The 22,703-nt window shown below is 42.1% G+C and overlaps 1 protein-coding gene across 10 annotated transcripts in view; it reads left to right on the forward strand.

Moving 5' to 3' along the window:
* Positions 1-22,703, forward strand: part of RARB (retinoic acid receptor beta) — a 946,796-nt gene that overhangs the window by 812,494 nt on the left and 111,599 nt on the right. For 9 of the 10 annotated variants that reach the window (XM_056519992.1, XM_056519997.1, XM_056520000.1 and 6 more), the window contains one exon: positions 5,127-5,275. The exons of the other annotated variant lie outside the window; for it this stretch is intronic. In XM_056519992.1, coding sequence (XP_056375967.1) covers positions 5,127-5,275 — 149 coding nt within the window. The remainder of the gene's footprint in view (positions 1-5,126; positions 5,276-22,703) is intronic. 10 annotated transcript variants of the gene reach the window in all.

Below are 22,703 nucleotides of genomic sequence, written 5' to 3' on the forward strand. Positions count from 1 at the left end.
GATATCATGCCCCACCCCTTTAATGCAAATCTGTGGGAGGGGGCATGATGGCTTCCACGCCCCCTCCCTTGCATTAAGGGGGTGTGGCATGATGTCACGAGGGGGCGAGGCCAGGTCATCACGATTCTCCGGCTCCTGCATCGCCAGTCAGAGCGAAGCTCGCTCCGTGCACCAGATGACAGTGGTGCCGCAGGAGACATTGCGGGGGTTCCCAACGGCAGGACCCTGGCGATCAGACATCTTATCCCCTATCCTTTGGATTGGGGATAAGATGTCTAGGGGCGTAGTATCCCTTTAAGTCAGAGTTCTCAGAAAAAGATGCAGCAGCATTGTTTTTTTTATGGGCAATACTATATATTTAAATTTCTGGACATGTTTGGGCTTTGTTCGAAATACACTGGCATATTCAAGAAATATACCCCTCTAATGTATGCCACTGTATAGGCGTATTGTGGCATATGTTGCCTATTGACTCCTATTGTAAAGGAAACCAGACAGTTGTTACTCTGTCCCACTGCATAGGAATATGTTTCACTATACTGTCCTATAAAGTGTAAAGAAAGCTGTTTGACGCAGAGTGTTTGCCAAAAGGACCCACTCTTGTCCTACATGGGGTGCACCAAGGACTTATGGACTCACTACGCATGTATGCCGGGAGCTGTCCAGATACACACGCCATGCATGCCAAAACATATTGAGGGACATTTATCAATGTTTACTTATGTATTCTTTTTTTTAGTAATTTTTTCCTTACTTTTTTTTTGCTTATGTGTGACTTATTTATCAACTGGTTTCATCCCGTTGATAATTTTCTTTCACGTAAGCAATTTTTCCTTTTTTACTTTGGTAGTAGCTTTTTCTGCTCCATGTTTGAGCTGGAGTAAATTTAGTAAATTTTTAACCTTGTAGCGACTTTCTTTTTTGCGCAGTTGCGACTTTCGCAGTTGATAAATACCCGACTAAAGCAAATCCATTTAGAAAAATTTACGACGTAAGCTAGTTTGAATTTTCTTGCTTTTCTAGTTCTTCATGCAAATTGTCGCATGAAAACAAACGTAGTTGCGACAATTTTGCGACAATTCTAGTAAAGAAAACCTGACTAACCCGTTGATAAATGTCCATTAATGTGAACTGTGCCTTACCTTTTTTCATCCCAACCCAACACAACACAACTAGATATGTGAGGAGGAACCCACATTTGGAAGTAGGCAGACTATCAGGTATACTAACTTTGTGTCAATCTGGTAGTTGTGACCTGGGTTCTGGCTGCCTGGTTACTGCAGTCCGTCTATCTTCTGATCAGTTGCATGCATTAGTGCTGGTTTGGTATCTTAGGTTTTTTTGTATAGTTGTACATGTACTGGTTTCATTCTAAAATGCTGCAAACTTCTACACAAAAAAAGTGGAAGCATTTTCATTATATTCCATAAGGACCATGTTTTTAAAGTAGAATCGTGTCTAAGCTGCAACGAATTGAGCTGTTTCTATTGAATGTCACGTTGCAATGTTCCCCTGGGTAGCATTAGGAAGCTGTTCTTTTGGACTAGATGTGAGAAGGAATACGTTGAACCAGTGTACATGGCTGAGAGAAATACTGATTTTAAACCAAAATAGTTTATTTATTTTTAGAGTAGGCCACATAAAAATGGCTCTTTAAGTTCCTCATGGGATGGGAATAGAACTTCTGCCAAACTACGGCTTGTTTAAATATACAGAATGTTCACACATAAAATCTCTTCACTGTGTTTTATACTATTTTAACACATATAGGCAAATAAAAACAAGTGGCCCAGATATAACAATATTCTGAAATCAAAACTGTCTAGTTTTTCCCATATTAACCAATCACAGCTCAGCTTTCATATCCTAACAAGCTCTGGTAAAATGAAAGCTGATTTTTGTGATTTTTTTTTATGGGCAAAACTAGACAGTTTGGGTGCAGGCAGATTGACAAATGTGGGCCAATACATGACATTTTTGTGGAAAATGTTTTGTAAAATTTTGTTCACTTGTAATTTACCATTACAGTGGGGATCAAAAGTTTGGGCACCCCAGGTAAAAATTTGTATTAATGTGCAGTAAGAAGCCAAGGAAAGATGGAAACATCTCCAAAAGGCATCAAATTACAGATTAGACATTCTTATAATATGTCAACAAAAGTTAGATTTTATTTCCATCATTGACACTTTGCAGAATTTATAGCATGCACTGCCGCCTTTGCAAAGCTGAGACCTTCCAGTGTCATGGATTGTTCTCAATCATCATCTGGGAAAACCAGGTGATGTCAATCTCAAAGGTTTTAAATGCCCAGACTCATCTGACCTTGCCCCAACAATCAGCACCATGGGTTCTTCTAAGCAGTTGTCTAGAAATCTGACACTGAAATAGTTGACGCTCACAAAGCTGGAGAAGGCTATAAGTAGATAGCAAAACGTTTTCAGATGTCAATATTCTCTGTTCGGAGTGTAATTAAGAAATGGCAGTCATCAAGAACAGTGGAAGTTAAAGCAAGATCTGGAAGACCCAAAAAAATATCTGACAGAACAGCTCGCAGGATTGTGAGAAAAACAAATCAAAACCCACGTTTGACTGCACAATCCCTCCAGAAAGATCTGGCAGACACTGGAGTTGTTGTACACTATTCCACTATAAAGAGATACTTGTACAAATATGGTCTTCATGGAAGAGTAATCAGAAGAAAACCTCTTCTACGTCCTCACCACAAAAATCAGCGTTTGAACTTTGCAAATGAACATATAGACAAGCCTGATGCATTTTGGAAGCAAGTTCCGTGGACCGATGAGGTTAAAATTGAACTTTTTGGCCAAAATGAGCAAAGGTACGTTTGGAGAAGGGGAACAGAATTTAATGAAAAGAACCTCTGTCCAACTGTTAAGCATTGGAGGTGGATCAATAATGCTTTGGGGGTTGTATTGCAGCCAGTGGCAAATGGAACATCTGGATTCTAACTTGATGCCATCTGAAGTTAAAGAGAGGATGGCTTCTACAAATGGTTTAATGATCCTAAACACACCTCGAAATCCACAGGAGATTACATCAAGAGGCGTAAACTGAAGTGTTTTGCCATGGCCTTCACAATCTCCTGACCTCAACATAATTGAAAATCTATGGATAGACCTTAAAAGAGCAGTGTGTGACAGACAGCCCAGAAATCTCAAAGAACTGGAAGACTTTTGTAAGGAAGAATGGGCAAAGATACCTCAAACAAGAATTGAAAGACTCTGGCTACAAAAAATGTTTACAAAGGGGGCAGTACAAGAAATGAACTCTGCAGGGTGCCCAAACTTTTGCAGATGCCATTTTTTTTTGTTTTCTGTTATTTTGAAAGTGTAAATGATGGAAATAAAATCTAACTTTTGTTGACATATTATAAGAATGTCTAATCTGTAATTTGATGCCTTTTGCAGATTTTTCCATCTTTCCTTGGCTTCTTTATGCACATTAATAGAAATTTTTACCTGGGGTGCAAAAACTTTTGATCCCCACTGTATTTTTACCTGCAAATATCTGCAGATAAAATCTACATTGAATTTGTAATATGGTTATTTAGCCATAGGGGTAATGCACACAAGAGTAAAATTCTGCAGCTTCTCATTGTTTTCCATGGAATTCTGCTGCACTGTTCCCACTGCAGAATCCGGAATCCGGATCCACTAAAAAACCAACCAACATGCTTATTCTTTTGGCGGAATGTACTTAGAAAAACCAGTTAGTCGATGGGACTTTGATTTCCGAAATAAGCGTCCATTCTGGGCGGCGCAGATCTGCAGAGGAAATTCAAATATGAGATTCCTTGCTGAATTTTCTAAGTGTGCAACGGCCTTAATAGTCCAAAGCTGTTGCTGCAGGTGCAGATTTATCTGTGCACCAGTATTCTGATGTAGAAATTATAATGTACATTTGCATTATGAAAGCTTAGTTAAAGGGGTACTCCGCCCCTAGACATCTTATCCCCTATCCAAAGGATAGGGGATAAGATGTCAGATCGCTGCGGTGCCGCTGCTGGGGAGCCCCGGGATCCCCGCTGCGGCACTGCGCTATCATTACAGCACAGAGCGAGTTCGCTCTGTGTGTAATGACGGGCGATACAGGGGACGGAGCCGAGTGACATCATGGCTCCGCCCCTCGTGACATCACGGCCCGTCCCCTTAATGCAAGTCTATGGCAGGGGGCGTGACGACCGCTGCGCCCCCTCCCATAGACTTGTATTGAAAGGGGTGGGCCGTGATGTCATGAGGGGCGGAGCCGTGACGTAACGATGCTCCGGCCCCTTTATTGCGCGTCATTACATGCAGAGCGAACTCGCGAACTAAGATGTCTAGGGGCGGAGTACCCCTTTATGCTTGTAGGATTGTGTCTGCTTACCATTTTGTTGACTGTTTTTGGTGTGGCAGCAGAATTACAAATGCAGCTCTGGACAACAATACATGCCATAACTCAGGATCAGTTCCTTTACTTTCTGTATTTCTATATCTGGTTTTACATTTTATTTTAGTTGTACAGTATATCTCTTATGCTGCTATCCTCCTGGCTTGTTCAGACTGTATGTCAGTGTACTTACTATGTTTCCTTTGGATAAACTGGCATGATGTCTTAACGGTGCCAGTACCAGGAAAGTAATACACCTTATTTTCCACTGCAGTATTACAGTGTAGAATTCCATTAATACATATTACATAACATACTTATTGGTTATGTGGTGTTCTTGTTGAGGAACAGTAGCTGAAAGCCCTCAGTGAACATCAAGTTAAATAAGCAGTGTACTGTATATAGGAGGAACATTGCTTCCTTCCAGTCCAGCCTGAATGAACGTCATGGGGAGCTGCTTCCTTTTCTCTATAACCTTCCTGATCATTTGCTACAATTGTAAATTGTAGAGCTGTCAAGTCTGAAAACAACAGTAAAGACCACATCCCTTAAAGCAGAACACCCACTGCCTTTACTTACTGTGGAAGTGTACAGAGATTATAGGAACTATCCATTCAGCTTTGGTGACAACCATATAGTGCAGCCAGTATGTTTGCAGCATCTACTCCTTAAGAAACATGTCTAGTGAAAATAAATTTCCCACTTAAGGAGTTTGTATTTTTTGTTTTGTTTTACAGCCATCGAAACACAGAGTACTAGCTCCGAGGAGCTGGTGCCGAGTCCCCCATCCCCACCCCCTCCTCCTCGAGTTTACAAACCCTGTTTTGTGTGTCAGGACAAGTCATCAGGATATCACTATGGAGTCAGTGCATGCGAGGGGTGCAAGGTAAGTGTCCATGTGATATATGTGTATGAATGTCCAATAAAATGATCTGAAGCTGAACACATATAAACAAATTATATAATCTTTTTGATATAGGGTTCTCCATGATTAAAAAGTACCTGTCACTAAATAAGCTTTTCTAAACTAACTCGGGCTATGTTCCCTAACACCCCCTGCTCTGAAAAATGTTTTAAGAGCTTTAAAAAGCTCTGTATCTTACGGTACCTTTCTTCCTGCTCACAATGTCACTGAAGCCTGCTGGGGGGGACCACTTCCGCCCTCACTTCACCGAGGAGGAGCCGGCAGACCCATTATTTTACAGCCAGATGCCTTGATCACTCGCAGAGCCCCTGCCATCCCTGCTGCCTCAGTCTCACTCCCTCACCCTGCAGCCTCCCTCGCATTGCCCTGCTCTCTGCTTAGTATGTACAGATGTCACCCCTGCTCTCCACTGGCACTGCGGCAACTGACGGCTTTCATCCTCGTAGCCTCCAGCCGCAAGGCCCCGCTGTCTGCTCACAGTGCCCAAGGTAGGGGTCACAGCCGCAGGGACTGTAAGCAGGGCTGACAGCTGTAGACAGATCTCCCTTCTGGAGCTGCTACGAACACAACGCTCGCTCCCGCCTGTCTGATTGACAGGCCGGGAGCAGCGCTGTGCTGGTCACGTGTCCTGGCCTCAGCCTGAGATTTCGGACTTGTGCCGGGCCGGCATGAGTCCGAAATCAATAAGAGACTAGCGTCCAGGACATGTAGGGAGACCCTTAGTGGTTGGTTTTGAAAACTGAAAATAAACATGCAAATATAAAAAAAAAATCCTAACATATATTTAGAAAGTTTTTCATAATACATTACTCTGCAACATATTGAAAGTTTTTTTCTTGACAGGTACTCTTTTCTCTGTCCGCAGAGAAAACAATCTGTGGAAAAAGTTTGCACTGACTTGCTTTGTTCAGTATTTATTCATAGTTTGGCCTCCTGTTGCCCTTTAGTGCATATATGCCTTGTCCATGGTTGTTGCTTATGTAAAAAACAATTTCCTGCTGTAGATTTAGATTTAGACTGTGAGATCAGAGCTCAGGCACCAAATTATGACATCCAATATATGGCAAATTTAGTACACATCCTCTTCAATAACCTTTTATGGTAGTACAGCACTTATGTTACTGTGCCTTGGATGGCAGCATAGTAACTCTGCTTGGAAAAAAGGCTGAAAAAAGTCCTGTATTAAAAAAGAAAAAACTTAGCCAACCAATTGGCCAATGCTGTATGTAGAGAAGATCTTCCCCTTGTTCAGATGTTGCTTTGGAAGGAGCTGATCATGGCAGATGAGGTCCCCAGATGCAGAAAGTGAGATTGGTGTTTTTAGCACTTGTCGCTAATCCAAAATAACCATCATTAATTCCTTTACAAAAAAAAACATTTACAGGATAATAAAACACATAGGAACAACGTGTCCTCGGGAACAAGAAAAATGGCCCACTCAACTCATGGCTGAGCGATTTAACAGGACTGAAATGCATCAGGTATTTTTCTTCTTGTTCCAGGGACATGTTTTTCCCATATGTTTTATTATCCTGTACATGCTTTTAAAGAAATCATGCATTTTACTTGTGATAAGTGCTTGAGACACCTACCTCACTTCCTGCAAGACTGTAAAGACATGCATCCATCCATTTTAACCCGTTACCTGTCAGTGTTCATTCAGATAATAGCAAGAAACCCTCATGAAGTAGAAGCCAATTTCCCCATCTTTATCCAGCAGATCTCCTGGAATAAAAGTCAGTAAATAACCCTAAGGCTCTATTCACACAGCAGAATTTCTGCTTGCGGAATTCCACCTCAAATTAAAGCCCTTAGACTTCTATGGGATCCTGCACTCCCATTCACACTTCTGAATTTCCGCTTGCGGATGGGCTTTAACTTGAGGCTGGATTCCGCAAGCATAAATTCTGCCGTGTAAATAAACCCTTACTACGCAAACTACAAAAAGCTTAACAATTGTTCCACTCATGATGGATTACTGTTTAGTCAGCATTCCTGCTCTGTTCATCCCGGTTACTCAAGTGTCTTGCTTAGTTATGAGCTTGCATGGTTGGGCTGCAGCAAGGTTTAGAGATTGCACTTGATTTTTTGACTCGAAGTGAAATTAGAACGTAGGCTATGTAGTCGCAAAGTTATTTATGTTTGGTTCATTGGTGAAATACTGTGCCTTCCTGACCCCATAGGAGCAATCAGATGAGCTCTCTGGATCAAAGAAATTACATTTCCCTCTCAGTAATAACAATCTTACTGTAATTTTTAAAAACTTTTGACAAGTTATTCAGCCATGAATTAGTTGGGGTCTTAGTGCTTAGACCCCACCGATCCCTAGTTATAGCCAGGAGAAGCATGGGGCGGTGCTCTTCACTCCCCGCGCTCGCTCCAACTCACTGAAAGAGACAGGCTCAATTTTATATCTATATGCTTTGTCTAGGGATCAGTGGTGGGTCTCAGCACTGAGACCCCAAGACTGATCAAAACTTTCGGCATGTCTACATGACATGTCAGAACGTTTTAGAATTGACAGTAACTCTTTAATACCATTAGTCACATTAATAACTGGTTCTTTTTAGAAATCTGCTGTTGGGTTCACTGTTACTATGTTATGTGGTAGGGCAATGCTAATTTTAAAGGATATTTTCCCCCAGGTTTATGTTGCTCTGTCTGAGCAGCATAACATAATGATAGAGAGCCTGATTCTAGTGCCATGTCACTTACTTTTCTCCCTTTGGCTTTTGCCAGTGTGGACAGGAGAAGGGTGTGGAGAGCATGACTTCTCAGGTCCTGGGGCCAGTGTGAAGCATCGGTTGTCAAAATCCACATTTTTAATAATTATTTTTTAACTACAGTGAATCAGCAACAAAATCCGATTCACATTGGTCTGGCAGATTTACCCAGTCACCCCAGAACAATTACAGACTCTGTACTCTCAAAATGGGACTTCAGTTTTTATTTTACCATATACCTCCTATAAGACACAAAGATATGCAAAATGCTTGAGAAGTATTGCAAATCCAGATGCCAAGGTCTTGCAAATCCAGATGCCAATATTGACTGGAATGTAGAATTTTGTGTCATGCAATAAGAAAATGCCAAATTTGCAGATGGAAGTTTTTTCCCCTAGTAGAAGATAAAGACCCTTATGTATGCCCAAGTTATGTTCTTAGTGTCCTGTCAAAAGATGAATGAAGTGAACCTTCAGTTTGTGTAGTTTGAGCTTTTGAAGCCCATCTGTTAATTTAGATGCAAACCTAGAAATCTGTAGACAAGGGCTTTAAGACATAGAAGCAGTCCATTCTGCTTCTATGGGGCACCTGCAAAAAAGTTTTTTTTTAGTCCTAGTTGTTCATATTTTCTATTTGGCAACCAACTCCAGGCCCCTCTTTCTTGTCCCATGTCTATAGATAAGGATCAATTTCCATTGCTAAAATCTTCCCTCCCATCATTTCATGCTCTGGAACAAGTTTATCACAGAGTATATGTGAATATCTATCTACAGTATGTTGGGTGCAATCACTGTTTATAGCCACTTAATTGTCTCTGCATCCATATTAGAAGTGTGCCAGAAGCTCTTTAAAGAATAAAATGTATTTTCTCTAAATAATCAAATACATAGTGTGTAATTCAGAACACAAATATGAATTATACATAATTTCATGCAATGTGATATCACAGTAAATTATTCAAATCCATTCCACATTCTTTGGCCATGATGTGCTACAGTCATCGATGCTTATACACATTACACATTACTGAAGGCTCCAACTGAAAAACACAGAGCTCCCTCATATTGGAAGAGCATGTTCACAAAATGAACAGCGTCCATTAATGCCGAGAAGTTGTTGTAGGGCTATACAGTCTTTCTTCCTGACACTTTGTATCCTTTATAGCAAGTTCTGCAGAATAGGGTCCGAGAGCGGTCTAATGCTACCCACACAAAGGAGACATTGTTCCGGTGAAGAGAAACTGGTGCTTTGGCAAATGCTGCTGTCTGTTAGAGCCTTGTCTCTTGTTCTGAGTATTGAAAAGACGACATTCCTTAGCTGGCTGTGAGCTCAACCCTGCATGTTCTGTTGCCTTCCATAACTTGATTTATTTAAGGCTGCTTTCACACTATAAAGTTCTTTAGTTAAAGGGGTACTCCGGCGCTAAGACATCTTATCCTTTGGATAGGGGATAAGATGCCTGATCGCAGGGGTCCCACCGCTGGGGACCCCCGTGATCTTCCACGCCGCACCCCGTTAGAATCAGCCCCCAGAGCGTGCTTGCTCCGGGTCTGATTACTGGCAATCACGGGGACAGAGCATAGTGACATCACGGCTCCGCCCCGTGTGATGTCACGCTCCGCCCCCTCAATGCAAGCCTATGGAGGGGGCGTGGCAGCTGTGATCCTGTGATCGCCAGTAATCAGACCCGGAGCGAGCACGCTCCGGGGGCTGATTCTAACGGGGTGCGGCGTGGAAGGTCACGGGGGTCCCCAGCGGCGGGACCCTCGTGATCAGGCATCTTATCCCTTATCCTTTGGTGCCTGAGTGTCTTAGTGCCTGTGTACCCCGTTAAAGAGCCGTTATAATGTTCCGTTATGAAAACCCTTAAAAACGGCCGTTCCAAAATCCCATACGGCTGTTACAAAATCCCATTAAAGTCTATGGGATTTTTACATTATCCGTTTTAATCCGTCATAGCCCGTTATTAATAACAGATGTTATTTTGTGACGGGAGAAAAATAGTGCATGTACCGTTTTTTCTCCTGTCACAAATAACGTCCGTTATTAGTAACAGGCTATGACGGGTTAAAACAGATAATTTAAAAATCCCATAGACTTTAATGGGATTTTTTTAATGGCCGTTTTTAAGGGTTTTCATAACGGAGAATTATAACGGTTCTTTAAACAGAAGAACTTTATAGTGTGAAAGTAGCCTAAGACTTAAATAAAAAATCTGCCTTAAAAAGTTAGTATTTAATTTTGTGATACACCTAGTATAATGGCTTTTATTCATAATGGTGCTGAGGAAGCAATGTCAGATCTGTTTCCATTCAGGGTCTGGTATCTTTTGCTGCCAGAATGTTGCCTGGACACCTTTGAATACAATTTTCTTTCATTGTACCTATTGCATTGTTACTATTATGGTGCAGAGCAAAAAAAATGCTAGGTCTTCATTAATAATTGTGCTTAGTTGACCATTGACCTTGTCATAAATCAGCTTAGAAGGTCATTTAGAAGAGAAAAGAGCTGGAGGACTGGAGACAGAGCCATCAGGTGAATTTCACGTTGAACAAGACAGAGCAGCTTGCGCTATATGTGAAGACATGCAGATTGCAGAAGAGAAACTGAGTAAAATGTTTAATAAATAATGAAGAAAAACATTTGTTATACCACAAAAACACTGCAAGATTTAAAAAATGCATTAAAGGGTATCTGTAGACTTTTCCTTTTGACATTTGATGTAAATCAAATGTCAGGTCCAGGTGTATGGAGCGAAATCAAAGGTGTATTCGAAATCAGAATACTGTGTAATATGATTCTTTTACCTCAATGCTTCGGTTTGTTACATGCACGGGATCCACATCTGGAAGTGCTTTAGTGCAAGTCTTTTTATTTTACTGTTGTCTCTAACCTTTCCCAGCATTCCATGTGGTATGATGCAACATGTCATAAGTCACCTGTTCTCCAGGGGGCATGGCTATACTGCAGTGGGGCTGTCATGCCCCCTCCCCTACACTTGCATTGAGGGGGCGGGGCGTGGCATCACACAGGGCGGAGTCGTGACATCACGATCTTCCGTCCCCGTGGTAGGGAGCCGGACCCTCCAGCGCTTCCCGAGCAGTAACAGGTGGGTGCTGTGTGCTATATTGCGGGGGTCCCCAGCGGCGAGACCTCCGCAATCAGACATCTTATCTCCTATCCTTTGGATAGGGGATAAGATGTCTAGGGGTGGAAAACCCCTTTAAGGGTAGGGTCACACATGCCGTATTTTGCTACGTATGTGCGGCTGCATTTTTTTACCCACCGAAGTCAATGGGTAGCAAAATCAGCTGCATATTTTGCTACCCATTGACTTCAATGCATAGGATAATATCATGCATTGGCAAAATATGGCACATGTGACCCACCCTAAATGAAAACTGATCTACTAGAGTGCTCATTAGTGAACATATCTGCCTGTCTTAAGGGCCCTTTTTTGCTTCCATGCTGTGCTCTCACAAGAAATATCATTGTCTCCTACTGTGTCTTGTTTACATCGACAGCTCATTAATATGTATACATGGACATGTGGCAGCAGCAATTTGCCATAGGGACATGTCCATGAAGCATTGAAAAGGTAAATAAGACATGTTAAAGGACCACAGTACTGGTGCCATGACTCTCATGGCACCAAAACTGTGGTCCCTCAACATGTCTCATTTACCTTTTCTATGCTTGACGGACATGTCCCTATGGCAAATTGCTGCTGCCATATGTCATGGAGCAGATTTCAAATATTGAGTATATTACATTTTGTCATTTTAGCCTGAGATCCATTTTTATCTAATTATAAATAGTTTTATTTTTAGTATACTTTAGATATGTAATCCAGTTATAGCTGTCAAATTATGCGTTTTAATTAATTTCACCTCTGAACCATATTATGTTGATCTTAATAATAGAAAGCTAGTGGAAGGTTTCTTGGCTGCTGGACAAGCCGGCATTACGAAGGTTAAAATGATGATTGCCTATCAAGGTACAGCTGCTGATTACTAAAAGGGTCAATAGTTCAGCTAAAGCAGGAACAGGAGAACAAATAAGGGTGGCCTCTATGGGAGATATTTTAGCTTGTACTTGATTCATCTAGTACAAATTTCCCTTGACAGAATGAAAATGAAATCCACAAATTTCACATATGATGCTGCCTATTGTATGTCTATTCCAGCGGGTTATTAGCTTAGTAGATATTTTTTTTTCTTTCATTTGTGTGCTGGCTCGGCTTGCAACTTATTTCCTGTTGACGAGAACGAAAAACAAACTGCAGGTTCCCATTATTTTTCCCTATATCTCATAACCATTAAGATAAGCAACTGAAAGGTTAATACATTATTTAATAATACCTTGTCACACTGTCCAGTGTTATGTGCCCAGTGTTTTTTCCCCTAAAAATAACTTACTCTGCTATAATGTATAGAACAGAACCTATTAAATATCTTTATTAGTTATGGGCAATGCTGCACTTGCAGACTTATTAGACTTACCTATTGATGTTAATGGGGAGAATCTGCAGAATATCCACAGTGTCGGAACATACCCTAAAACAAAAATAGTTGAAGAGACTCTAAAAGGGAACTGAAAGGGGAAGTGAAATGGACCTACTAAGGTAAGGTAGCATACCAGGACCATTATTTCTTTTAACATCCTTGATATGTTTTGCAACTTTAGCACATGGTACTACTCTAGTAGGCCCTTTTTACTATTATAAAAATTTGTCTGGAGTCTCAGGTTAAAAAGAGCACAATGTTCTCCCCTAACTTAACAGCCAACATTTAAAGTATACCTATAAAAAATAAAAAAATTTTGACATGTCCTTGTGAGCATTTGGACCCTAACCAATAACAAGAACCGTGAACGGAGACGGCTAAAGAAGTATGGCAACGCCTCTGAAACGTAGCATACGTTCTCACCTGTCCTTCAGTGAACGGAGACGGCTAAAGAAGCATGGCAATGCCTCTGAAATGTAGCATACGTTCTCACCTGTCCTTCAGTGAACAGAGACAGCTAAAGAAGTATGGCAACGTCTCTGAAACGTAGCATACGTTCTCACCTGTCCTTCAGTGAACAGAGACGGCTAAAGAAGTATGGCACCGCCTCTGAAATGTAGCATACGTTCTAATCTGTCCTTCAGTGAACGGAGACGGCTAAAGAAGTATGGCAATGCCTCTGAAATGTAGCATACGTTCTCACCTGTCCTTCCGTGAACGGAGACGGCTAAAGAAGTATGGCAACGCCTCCGAAACGTAGCATACGTTCTCACCTGTCCTTCAGTGAACGGAGACGGCTAAAGAAGTATGGCAACGCCTCTGAAACGTAGCATACGTTCTCACCTGTCCTTCAGTGAACGGAGATGGCTAAAGAAGTATGGCAATGCCTCTGAAACGTAGCATACGTTCTAATCTGTCCTTCAGTGAACGGAGACGGCTAAAGAAGTATGTCAATGCCTCTGAAATGTAGCATACGTTCTCACCTGTCCTTCCGTGAACGGAGACGGCTAAAGAAGTAAGGAAACGCCTCTGAAACGTAGCATACGTTCTCACCTGTCCTTGAGTGAACGGAGACGGCCAAAGAAGTATGGCAACGCCTCTGAAACGTAGCATACGTTCTCACCTGTCCTTCAGTGAACGGAGACGGCTAAAGAAGTATGGCAACGCCTCTGAAACGTAGCATACGTTCTCACCTGTCCTTCAGTGAACGGAGACGGCTAAAGAAGTATGGCAACGTCTCTGAAACGTAGCATACGTTCTCACCTGTCCTTCAGTGAACGGAGACGGCTAAAGAAGTATGGCATCGCCTCCGAAACGTAGCATACGTTCTCACATGTCCTTCAGTGAACGGAGACGGCTAAAGAAATATGGCAATGTCTCTGAAACGTAGCATACGTTCTCACCTGTCCTTCAGTGAACGGAGACGGCTAAAGAAGTATGGCAATGCCTCTGAAATGTAGCATACGTTCTAATCTGTCCTTCAGTGAACGGAGACAGCTAAAGAAGTATGGCAATGCCTCTGAAATGTAGCATACGTTCTCACCTGTCCTTCCGTGAACGGAGATTGCTAAAGAAGTATGGCAACGCCTCTGAAACGTAGCATACGTTCTCACCTGTCCTTCAGTGAACGGAGACGGCTAAAGAAGTATGGCAGTGAAGCTGCATGCTGAAGCTCAAGAAGCCGGATACCTCTCCTTGTAACTACCTGCGGACTTTGCATGATCCACACGTGGTGATTATATTCTGCACTTTGCTTTTGCATTATTGAAGAATACTTATATAAATAAAGAAGATTTATTGCAGAATACTAGTGTGTGTGAGCCTCTTTTTTCTACTGTGATTTTACTGGGAGTAGAGCACCCAGACACCACACTATTTCATCCAGAGACTATGGTCCCTTCCCCAATCTTTGAATAAGACTGTATCTCCTGGCTCATTCAATACTCAGATCCTGGCAAAAATACCTTTGATTTGTCTCTGACATATCATTTTTTATAAATGACTGGTATCATTTGAACGGGTTGTTGTTTGTCCAGCTTTAGAAATACACGGTGATGTCTTCCAAAAACCATTGCTACACCTATTTATAGCCAGTGTCTGATATTGCAGCTTTGCTCACTTAATGAATCTGAAGCTCAACTCCATTAAAGTGAATAGAGCTGAACCTGAAATACCAGACACAACCTGTGAGGATGAGCTGCAATACCAAGAATAGCACTGTTTCTAGGGGGGAAAAAGCAGACCCACTTTTCTTACCCTGGACATACAATCTAATTGTAAAGTAGACCTGCCCTGGTGTAGGTTGTCTAAGGAATGCTGTAAGCAATTCACAAAGCTGCACATTACCTCCCATAATACTAATGGAGGAGGCATAATTTTACAATAAATATGCCAGCTAGGATTTACCACTCAATACAACACTCTGAATTTACAGTTGCCACATAACATGAAAATTTAATGACATTTCCCTGGAGCAGTTTTGGTATATAAAGCAATAGATCTAGTTAATTTTTAAAGGGAAAGTGCATATAACATAGATTTACTAATTGTACATTTTGTTCTTTGTATTTAAGACATAGATTTTCCTTTCCAAGATGATTAATGCAAAACCTTATTTTTCAGTTCCAATGTTGCTCCCCTGATCCTGCAGGCCACAAAAGCATCAATACAGTTGTAATGAGTATCATGAAAGACCCATTAATAAGCTTTGTATTATGCTAGCCCTCATGACTTACACAGTAAGTCTACAGGGCACTGTAAAGGTTAAGCTATGATACTGCCAATCAGGTAAACTCCTTGCAGAATGAATGGTGATTCTAGCATCTTTACTTTTTTCTATATAAAATGAATGAAATAAATGTGTAGATCAGCTGTCCCGAAGCCCATAGAATCGAGCACGGAAAGGGAACGGGCTATTCCCAACTTGAATGCACAAAGATAGAAGAATTCCAGCTCATTCATAGATCTAATAGCCGTCTTTATTCACACAAAGTTACATGGATCACAGGTACAGGACAGGATGTGATGCGTTTCAGCCAGGTGCTGGCCTTACTCATACACAATGTATGAGTAAGGCCAGCACCTGGCCGAAACGCGTCACATCCTGTCCTATAGCTGTGATCCATGTAACTCCGTGTGAATAAAGACGGCTATTAGATCTATTAAAGAGCTGGAATTCTTCTATCTGTGCAAAATGAATGAAAGGAATATTAACATAAAAATATTGGAATGCAGCTTTACAGATTGAATTCATCTGATTCTTGTGTAAAAATAAAATAAGGACAACATGGCATTTTATATCATTATTCAAAAAATATGTAGTCCTGTCTAAATCAACCCTATGTGCACTACCGTTTATAGTTTTGCACTAATTTTTAATTGGACAGAAAAGTAAGATGGCACACACAGATTTCTCTGGGGCCATACTGTGACTCATGGATTCATATGCAGGCAGAGGGGTTTTCTGCTGGATTGCAATATGTCATAGCCGAGACACATTTGTACTTGTGTGCCTCCATACAGCCTCCATGCTGTTAGTTTAAGACCTACTTCTGGATTAGCAGAAAGCAGACCAATGGTTTCGTATTTTCAGAACCTACACTCGGGAAGCTAAAGGGACCTCTGGACACTGGAAGCTATTATCAGTAGGGACTAGGGCATATGGACGCCATAGTGGAATTCCTGCTCACAAAACCTCCCAGAGAGTGAATAGCTGCTATAAAATAAAAAAATATATACCACTTCCTCGGCCGCTGTAAGAGAACTGTCTTCTGGTTGTAGCTTTCTTTGGCAAACTGAACTGTTAGGTGGGAGTCTTCTGAGCTGGACTCCATATTGTCATTTATCTTGTTACGCAACATGATAAATATATATGTAACGCAAACAAGATAAAAGTATCAATGATGCCTGTAAGATATTGTACATTGTGTGCATAGCTGCCTGACACAGCGGGGAATATTACACATTATCTTGACTCCTTAAGCATGTTATCTCGCAGGTGTTAGCACAGCCATCGTAGAGGGTTTTAATATTGTAGCTTTGTAGAACTATGAGAGTTGAGTAAAAAGCCTGCTGTTCTGAACTGCTGTGTACACACAATGACTCCTATTGTAACCTGATGGAATTCTACGGTCTTCTGTGTCACCTCCAGTCTTGTCAGAGCAGCTTGAGCCCCGTATTAACCTCTCATGTGTTCAACACACAAATAGACAAGCCCTACTTGGGTAAATAGCAAGCAGATCTTCCTGTCCTTCCTGCGTTAAAGTTACATCTTCGAAATAGTTGCTCTGGTTTTAAATAAAAGGCACAAGAAACGGCTTTATTCATCTCACAGCACCTATGGTTTCAGGTATCGCTCTTCATTTTCCACAAAGTGGATAAGATATCCACACAATTAAAAGTGAAAAATAATCTGGCCCCCTTTGCCAGTGGCGAATGTTCACAGAACACACACTAATACAATAGATTATGAATAATTTAGGCCCACAACTTTCAGTTTTTTTTACTTGCAATCTGTAAATGAGGACATCGAATGCAGCCGAGAAAGAATGACACTTGATAAGTTACCCATTAAGATAACAAGATGAGGGGTAATGATTCAACTCGAGTTTTTTTTTACCCTTTGGGACGTATGACAGATAAAATATTAAAGCTAATGCTCACATTCATGGTTTCTTGTAGTAGTGCTCATCTCATTTTCACTGTACAGAAGTCGATGTTCTAAAAATATATTGTAACGGCTTATATTATTACGTTGAGGTACCATTTATTTGTCTACTTTATCATCATCAGCTTTCTTGGTTCACATTGTAGTCATGGCTTCTGTTTTTACAAGAGCCATGAAGGGTATGATAGATGCGTTATGACCTGTTCCAGAAACACAATCCATAGCATTTTTATTTTTTACTGTATTGAAAAGCCCAAAATGTTATGTTATTCTGGACTTCACAGATCACCAGAAATCTGACTGAAAAGAACTAAAAAAGCTAGAATGAATGAACAGAAATAGATGTATAGAAATGTAGCAGCCATTGACAGATTAAATTAATAACATGGATTATTTGGAGATCAGTAAGATCAGTAAGGTCTTCTTTGAGTTTATACAGGAAAGTATAGGCAAATGTAAGGATTTGAGTGACTTTGACAAAGGCCATCTGGAAAACTCCCCATGTTGGTTGGGGTTTTCCGGTATGCAGTTCTTAGTACTTTCAAAAAGGCCCAAGGTCAAACATCAAGTGAATTAGTGACAAGCTGATAGGTGCCAAAGGCTTATTGATGTGTGTAGGGAACAAATGCTAGCCCATCTGGATAGCTCCAACAGAAAAGCTTATGTATTACAAATTGTTTAAAAAGTTAATGCTGACTGGTATAAAGGTGTGAGAACATTTAGTTTGCATCAATGTTTTCTGCTTAGGAGTCGCATAGCGGTCACGTTGTGAATGATGACCCCAAAACTACCTTCAATGAGCATGTAAACTTCAGGGCTGGACCATGGAACAATGAAAGAAGGTGGCCTGGACTAATGAATCACATTTTCTTTTCATGTGAATGACCAGTTGCCTGTGTGTTCCTTACTTGGGAAAAGATAGCAACAGAACACAGAATCAGAAGAAGGCATGTAGATGGTGGTAGTGTAAGGCTTTAGGCAGATGTTCTGTTGGATAACCTTGTGTACTGTCACTTATGGAACTATTACCACCAACTGTACCTAAGCATTCTTGCAGACAAAGTACACCACTTCAAGGTAAATGGCATTGGCCTCCTTAAGGGCATTGGTCTCTTTCAGCAGGGTAATGCAACCTGCCACACTGCAAAAATTGGAAGATGGCCAATATGTTTTCTTGGCTTTCAAATTTTTCAGATCGTAATCCTATCCAGAATCTGTGGGAGATGCTGAAAAAACTTTTGTGAATGTGTCTTCACTTCACAACTTACAGGACTTAAAGGATCTGCTGCTAATTTGTTGCTACCAGATACTACAGGACACCTTCAGAAGCTTTGCAGAGTCAATGCTTTGACAGGTTAGAGCCTAGTTGGCCTGATGAGCAGCGTTTGGATGGGTATCCGAGAAAATAGGACTCTGCAGGCGCTTCTCCTCGAAAAAATGAAGGTCCAGACCATGCAAAATGGCTGCAAGGATGATCACTTTAATAGCACCATTAAAGTGATCGTCCTTGCAGCCATTTTGCGTGGTCTGGACCTTCATTATTTCGAGGAGAAGCGCCTGGCAGAGTCCTATTTTCTCGGATACCCATCCAAACGCTATTTATCTTCACTGAAGTGACCCTGAGCCACTTGAGAAGGACGCCTTGGCCAGCTGACCTCCGTCTACATTGTGATATTACGGGCCCGCAGCGCAACATCATCTGGTAAGCAGATTTAAACCATTTTGGAGCACCTGCTTACCTTAAACCTCTACACTAGGAGCTCACCTTTTTCCCCCCCTTTCCTTTATTTTAGTTGGCCTGATGGGCACCTGCACAAAATTATGTAATGAACAGTAAGTAGTTCTTTTCCTGGGGACAGCAGGGGGACATTGACTGCAACAAGATGCCCAAGGGGCACTTATCCTCATAGATCCCTCCGATGGAGGGATCTATGAGGATAATTGCCCTTTGGGCATCTTGTCGCAGTCAATTTAGTGTAACCTCCACTCCATCTGGGGCAATTTATTTGTTGTGTTTACTTAGCAGGGGGACATTCGCACATTCCTAAGAATAGCTGAATGTATTGTCTGAATAATAAATGTTCTAATGGCCTTTCAGTTAAATACAAGAGTGTCACGATCACACCCTATCGGTCCAGCTAAGACGCTAGAGAGAGTGTGATGGTGCAAGGGTTAAGGCCACCAGATCTCTGGGTATCCACTATTAGTCCCAGCAAGTCACCAAATTAACCCTTAGATAAATGTGTTTCCACCAGAGCTGCCTTCAGAAAGGTGAGCTCATATATTTAGAGATCAAAGACCAGAGCTGATTAATTAAACATTTACTCTGATAAAAGGTATCACAGTGCTGACTATATAAAAATACAGAAACAAATGACATACAGTTACAAAAATATATAAAAGAGTTTTGCAAGACAAGTTCAGAAAACAAAAGATGAAGTTCTTACAGCATGATGGTATCAGTCCATGAGAGTGAGAGTCCAGCTGTTCTAAGGCTGGTCTTGTCAGCTTTGGGCACAGCCTTGAACACCCTGAGTCTAGCATTGTTTTAAATATCATATCTGCTTTCTTGGGAGGGAGACTCCATTCCCCCCTCCCCTCTGATCCCACCTCTTCCTGGCCCCTTATCTGTTTGATTATAGGATGGGACCAGAGTGCATGACTTCAAAAAAGCCTTTGACTTCAAAGGAGATGTAAACAAACAGCCAGACCCCCAATAAAATGCAATACACAAACCCACAGTCTGAATGACCTCTCATCCATGGCTTGGATAATACATCACACAGTTATAATTATAATACACATATAGGATTTTAATAATCAGGCCTTGGGCCTGACAAAGAGCCATCAGGATAAGGTTCCAAAAACATTTGCTTCCATTAACCTCATAGACTTAATAGTAACTTTTTGTGGGGGGTATTTGATTTCCCAGTTACTGAAATGCCTTCATCTGTATTCAGTGCTGGTAATGGTATTGCTCTTGCTTAAAGGGGTTCTCCGGTGCTTAGACATCTTAACCCCTATCCAAAGGATAGGGATAAGATGCCTGATCGCGGGAATACCGCCGCTGGGGACCCCTGTGATCTTGCACGCGGCACCCCGTTTGTAATCAGTCGGTCTGATTACCAGCGACCACAGGGCCTGCGGCGTGTGACGTCACGCCTCCGCCCCCGTGTGATGTCACGCTCCGCCCCTCAATGCAAGCCTATGGGAGGGGGCGTGACAGCTATCACGCCCCCTCCCGTAGGTTTGCAGCGAGGGGAGGAGCGTGACGGCACCGGAAAACCCCTTTAAATCTTCGAGAGACGTCAGGATGTAAAGTATCAATAGTTTGTTAATACAGGTAAACCATAAAAATAGCAATGACGCAATTCGGAAGGTAAAGACTCCCTTCATCAGATTACAGGTATCCTCTGTATTCATGGCATTCGTGTTCCTCTTACTAAATGCATTGAATGCATTCTTAAACAATTATCATAAATAACATTTTAACCATTTAAGGACTGAGGGCGTATGGGTACACCTGTGGGAATTCCGATCCCCTCCGCTAGCCGGTTGGGGACCGGACCGGGATGCCTGCTCAAATCATCGCCAAGGGGGGTCCTGAGAGGCGATTCCGGGTCATAAGGGTCTCCAGTGACCCGGAAAATAAGGGGGATCAGGGCTGTACAAGACACTCACGATCCCCCTGAAGGGATAGGAGTGAGGGATAGGCAGCGATGACGTGCGGCTGACTCCCTGGTGCAGACTACAGATGCCGGTGAGTTGCCTAGCAACAGCTGGAGGGCTACAGTTTGGAGATCACTGTGCAGTGGTCTCTAAACTGTGGCCCTCTAGATCTTGCAAAACTACAACTCTCAGCATGCCCACACAGCAGTTTTCTGTCTGGGCATGCTGGGATTTGTAGTTTTGCAACATCTGGAGGGCCACAGTTTGAAGATCACTGTGCAGTGGTCTCTAAACCTTGGCCCTCTAAATCTTGCAAAACTACAATCCCAGCATGCACAAACAGCAAAGGTCTGTCTCACCATGCTGGGAGTTGTAGTTGCGTACCTCCAGCTGTTGTATAACTACATCTCCCAGCATGCCCTTCGGCAATCAGTACATGCTGTGAGTTGTAGTTTTGCAACAGCTGGAGGCACACTGGATGGAAAATGCTTGGTAACAGAACCTAACTGAAGGTTTTCCAACCAGTGTGCCTCCAGTTGTTGCAAAACTACAACTCCCAGCATGCACGGCCTGTCAGTGCATGCTGGGAGTTGTAGGTTTGCAACAGCTGGAGGTTTGTCCCCCCCCCATGTGAATGTACAGGGTACATTCATAGGGGCGGATTTACAGGGACTTTCCTGCTTCAAGTTTGAGCTGCGGCAAATTTTCCACCGCAGCTATAAACTCCTAGCGGGAAACTCACCATAAACCCCCACCTGTGTGAATGTGCCCTAAAAACACTACCCTACACTAACACATAATAAAAGGTAAAACTCTACATATACACCCCCTTACACTGCCCCCCCCGCCCCCCCCCCCCGATAAAAATGAAAAACGTATCGTACGGTAGTGTTTCCAAAACGGAGCCTCCAGCTGTTGCAAAACAACAACAACAACAGCATTTCCGGACAGCCACTTACTGTCCAGGCATGCTGGTAGTTTAGCAACAGCTGGAGGCACCCTGTTTGGGAATCACTGGCGTAGAATACACCTATGTCCACCCCTATGCAATCCCTAATACAGTCTTGAAATGCGCATGGCGCTCTCTCACTTCGGAGCCCTGTCGTATTTCAAGGAAACAGTTTAGGGCCACACATGGGGTATTTCTGTACTCGGGAGCAATTGAGTTACAAATTTTGGGGGGCTTTTTCTCCTTTTACCCCTTATGAAAAGGAAAAGTTAGTGTAACACTAACATGTTGGTGTTGCCCCATACTTTTTATTTTCACAAGAGGTAAAAGGAAAAAAGACCCCCAAAATTTCTCCTGAGTACGGAAATACCCCATATGTGGGCTTAATATGCTCTGTGGATGCACAACAAGGCTCAGGAGTGAGAGCGCATTATGTAGATTTGAGGCCTAAATTGGTGATTTGCACAGGGGTGGCTGATTTCACAGCTGTTCTGACATAAATGCAAAAAAATAAATACCCACATGTGACCCCATTTTGGAAACTACACCCCTCATGGAACGTAACAAGGGGTATAGTGAGCCTTAACACTCCACAGGTGTTTGGCAAATTTTCGTTAGATGGATGGGAATATGAAATATATATATTTTTTTTAACTAAAATGCTGGTGTTCTTCTTTTTCATTTTGAAAAGGGAAAATAGGTAAAAAAAGCCCCCCATGGATGTAAAGTGGTCTGCGGGTGAACTACAATGCTCAGAAGAGAAGGAGCGCCGTTGGGCTTTTGGAGAGAAAATTTGTCCGGAATTGAATGCCATGTGTGTTTATAAAGCCCCCATAGTGCCAAATCAATGGACCTCCCCCCCACATGTGAACCCATT

Source organism: Hyla sarda, chromosome 5 (assembly GCF_029499605.1).
Source record: "Hyla sarda isolate aHylSar1 chromosome 5, aHylSar1.hap1, whole genome shotgun sequence".
NCBI lineage: Eukaryota > Metazoa > Chordata > Amphibia > Anura > Hylidae > Hyla > Hyla sarda.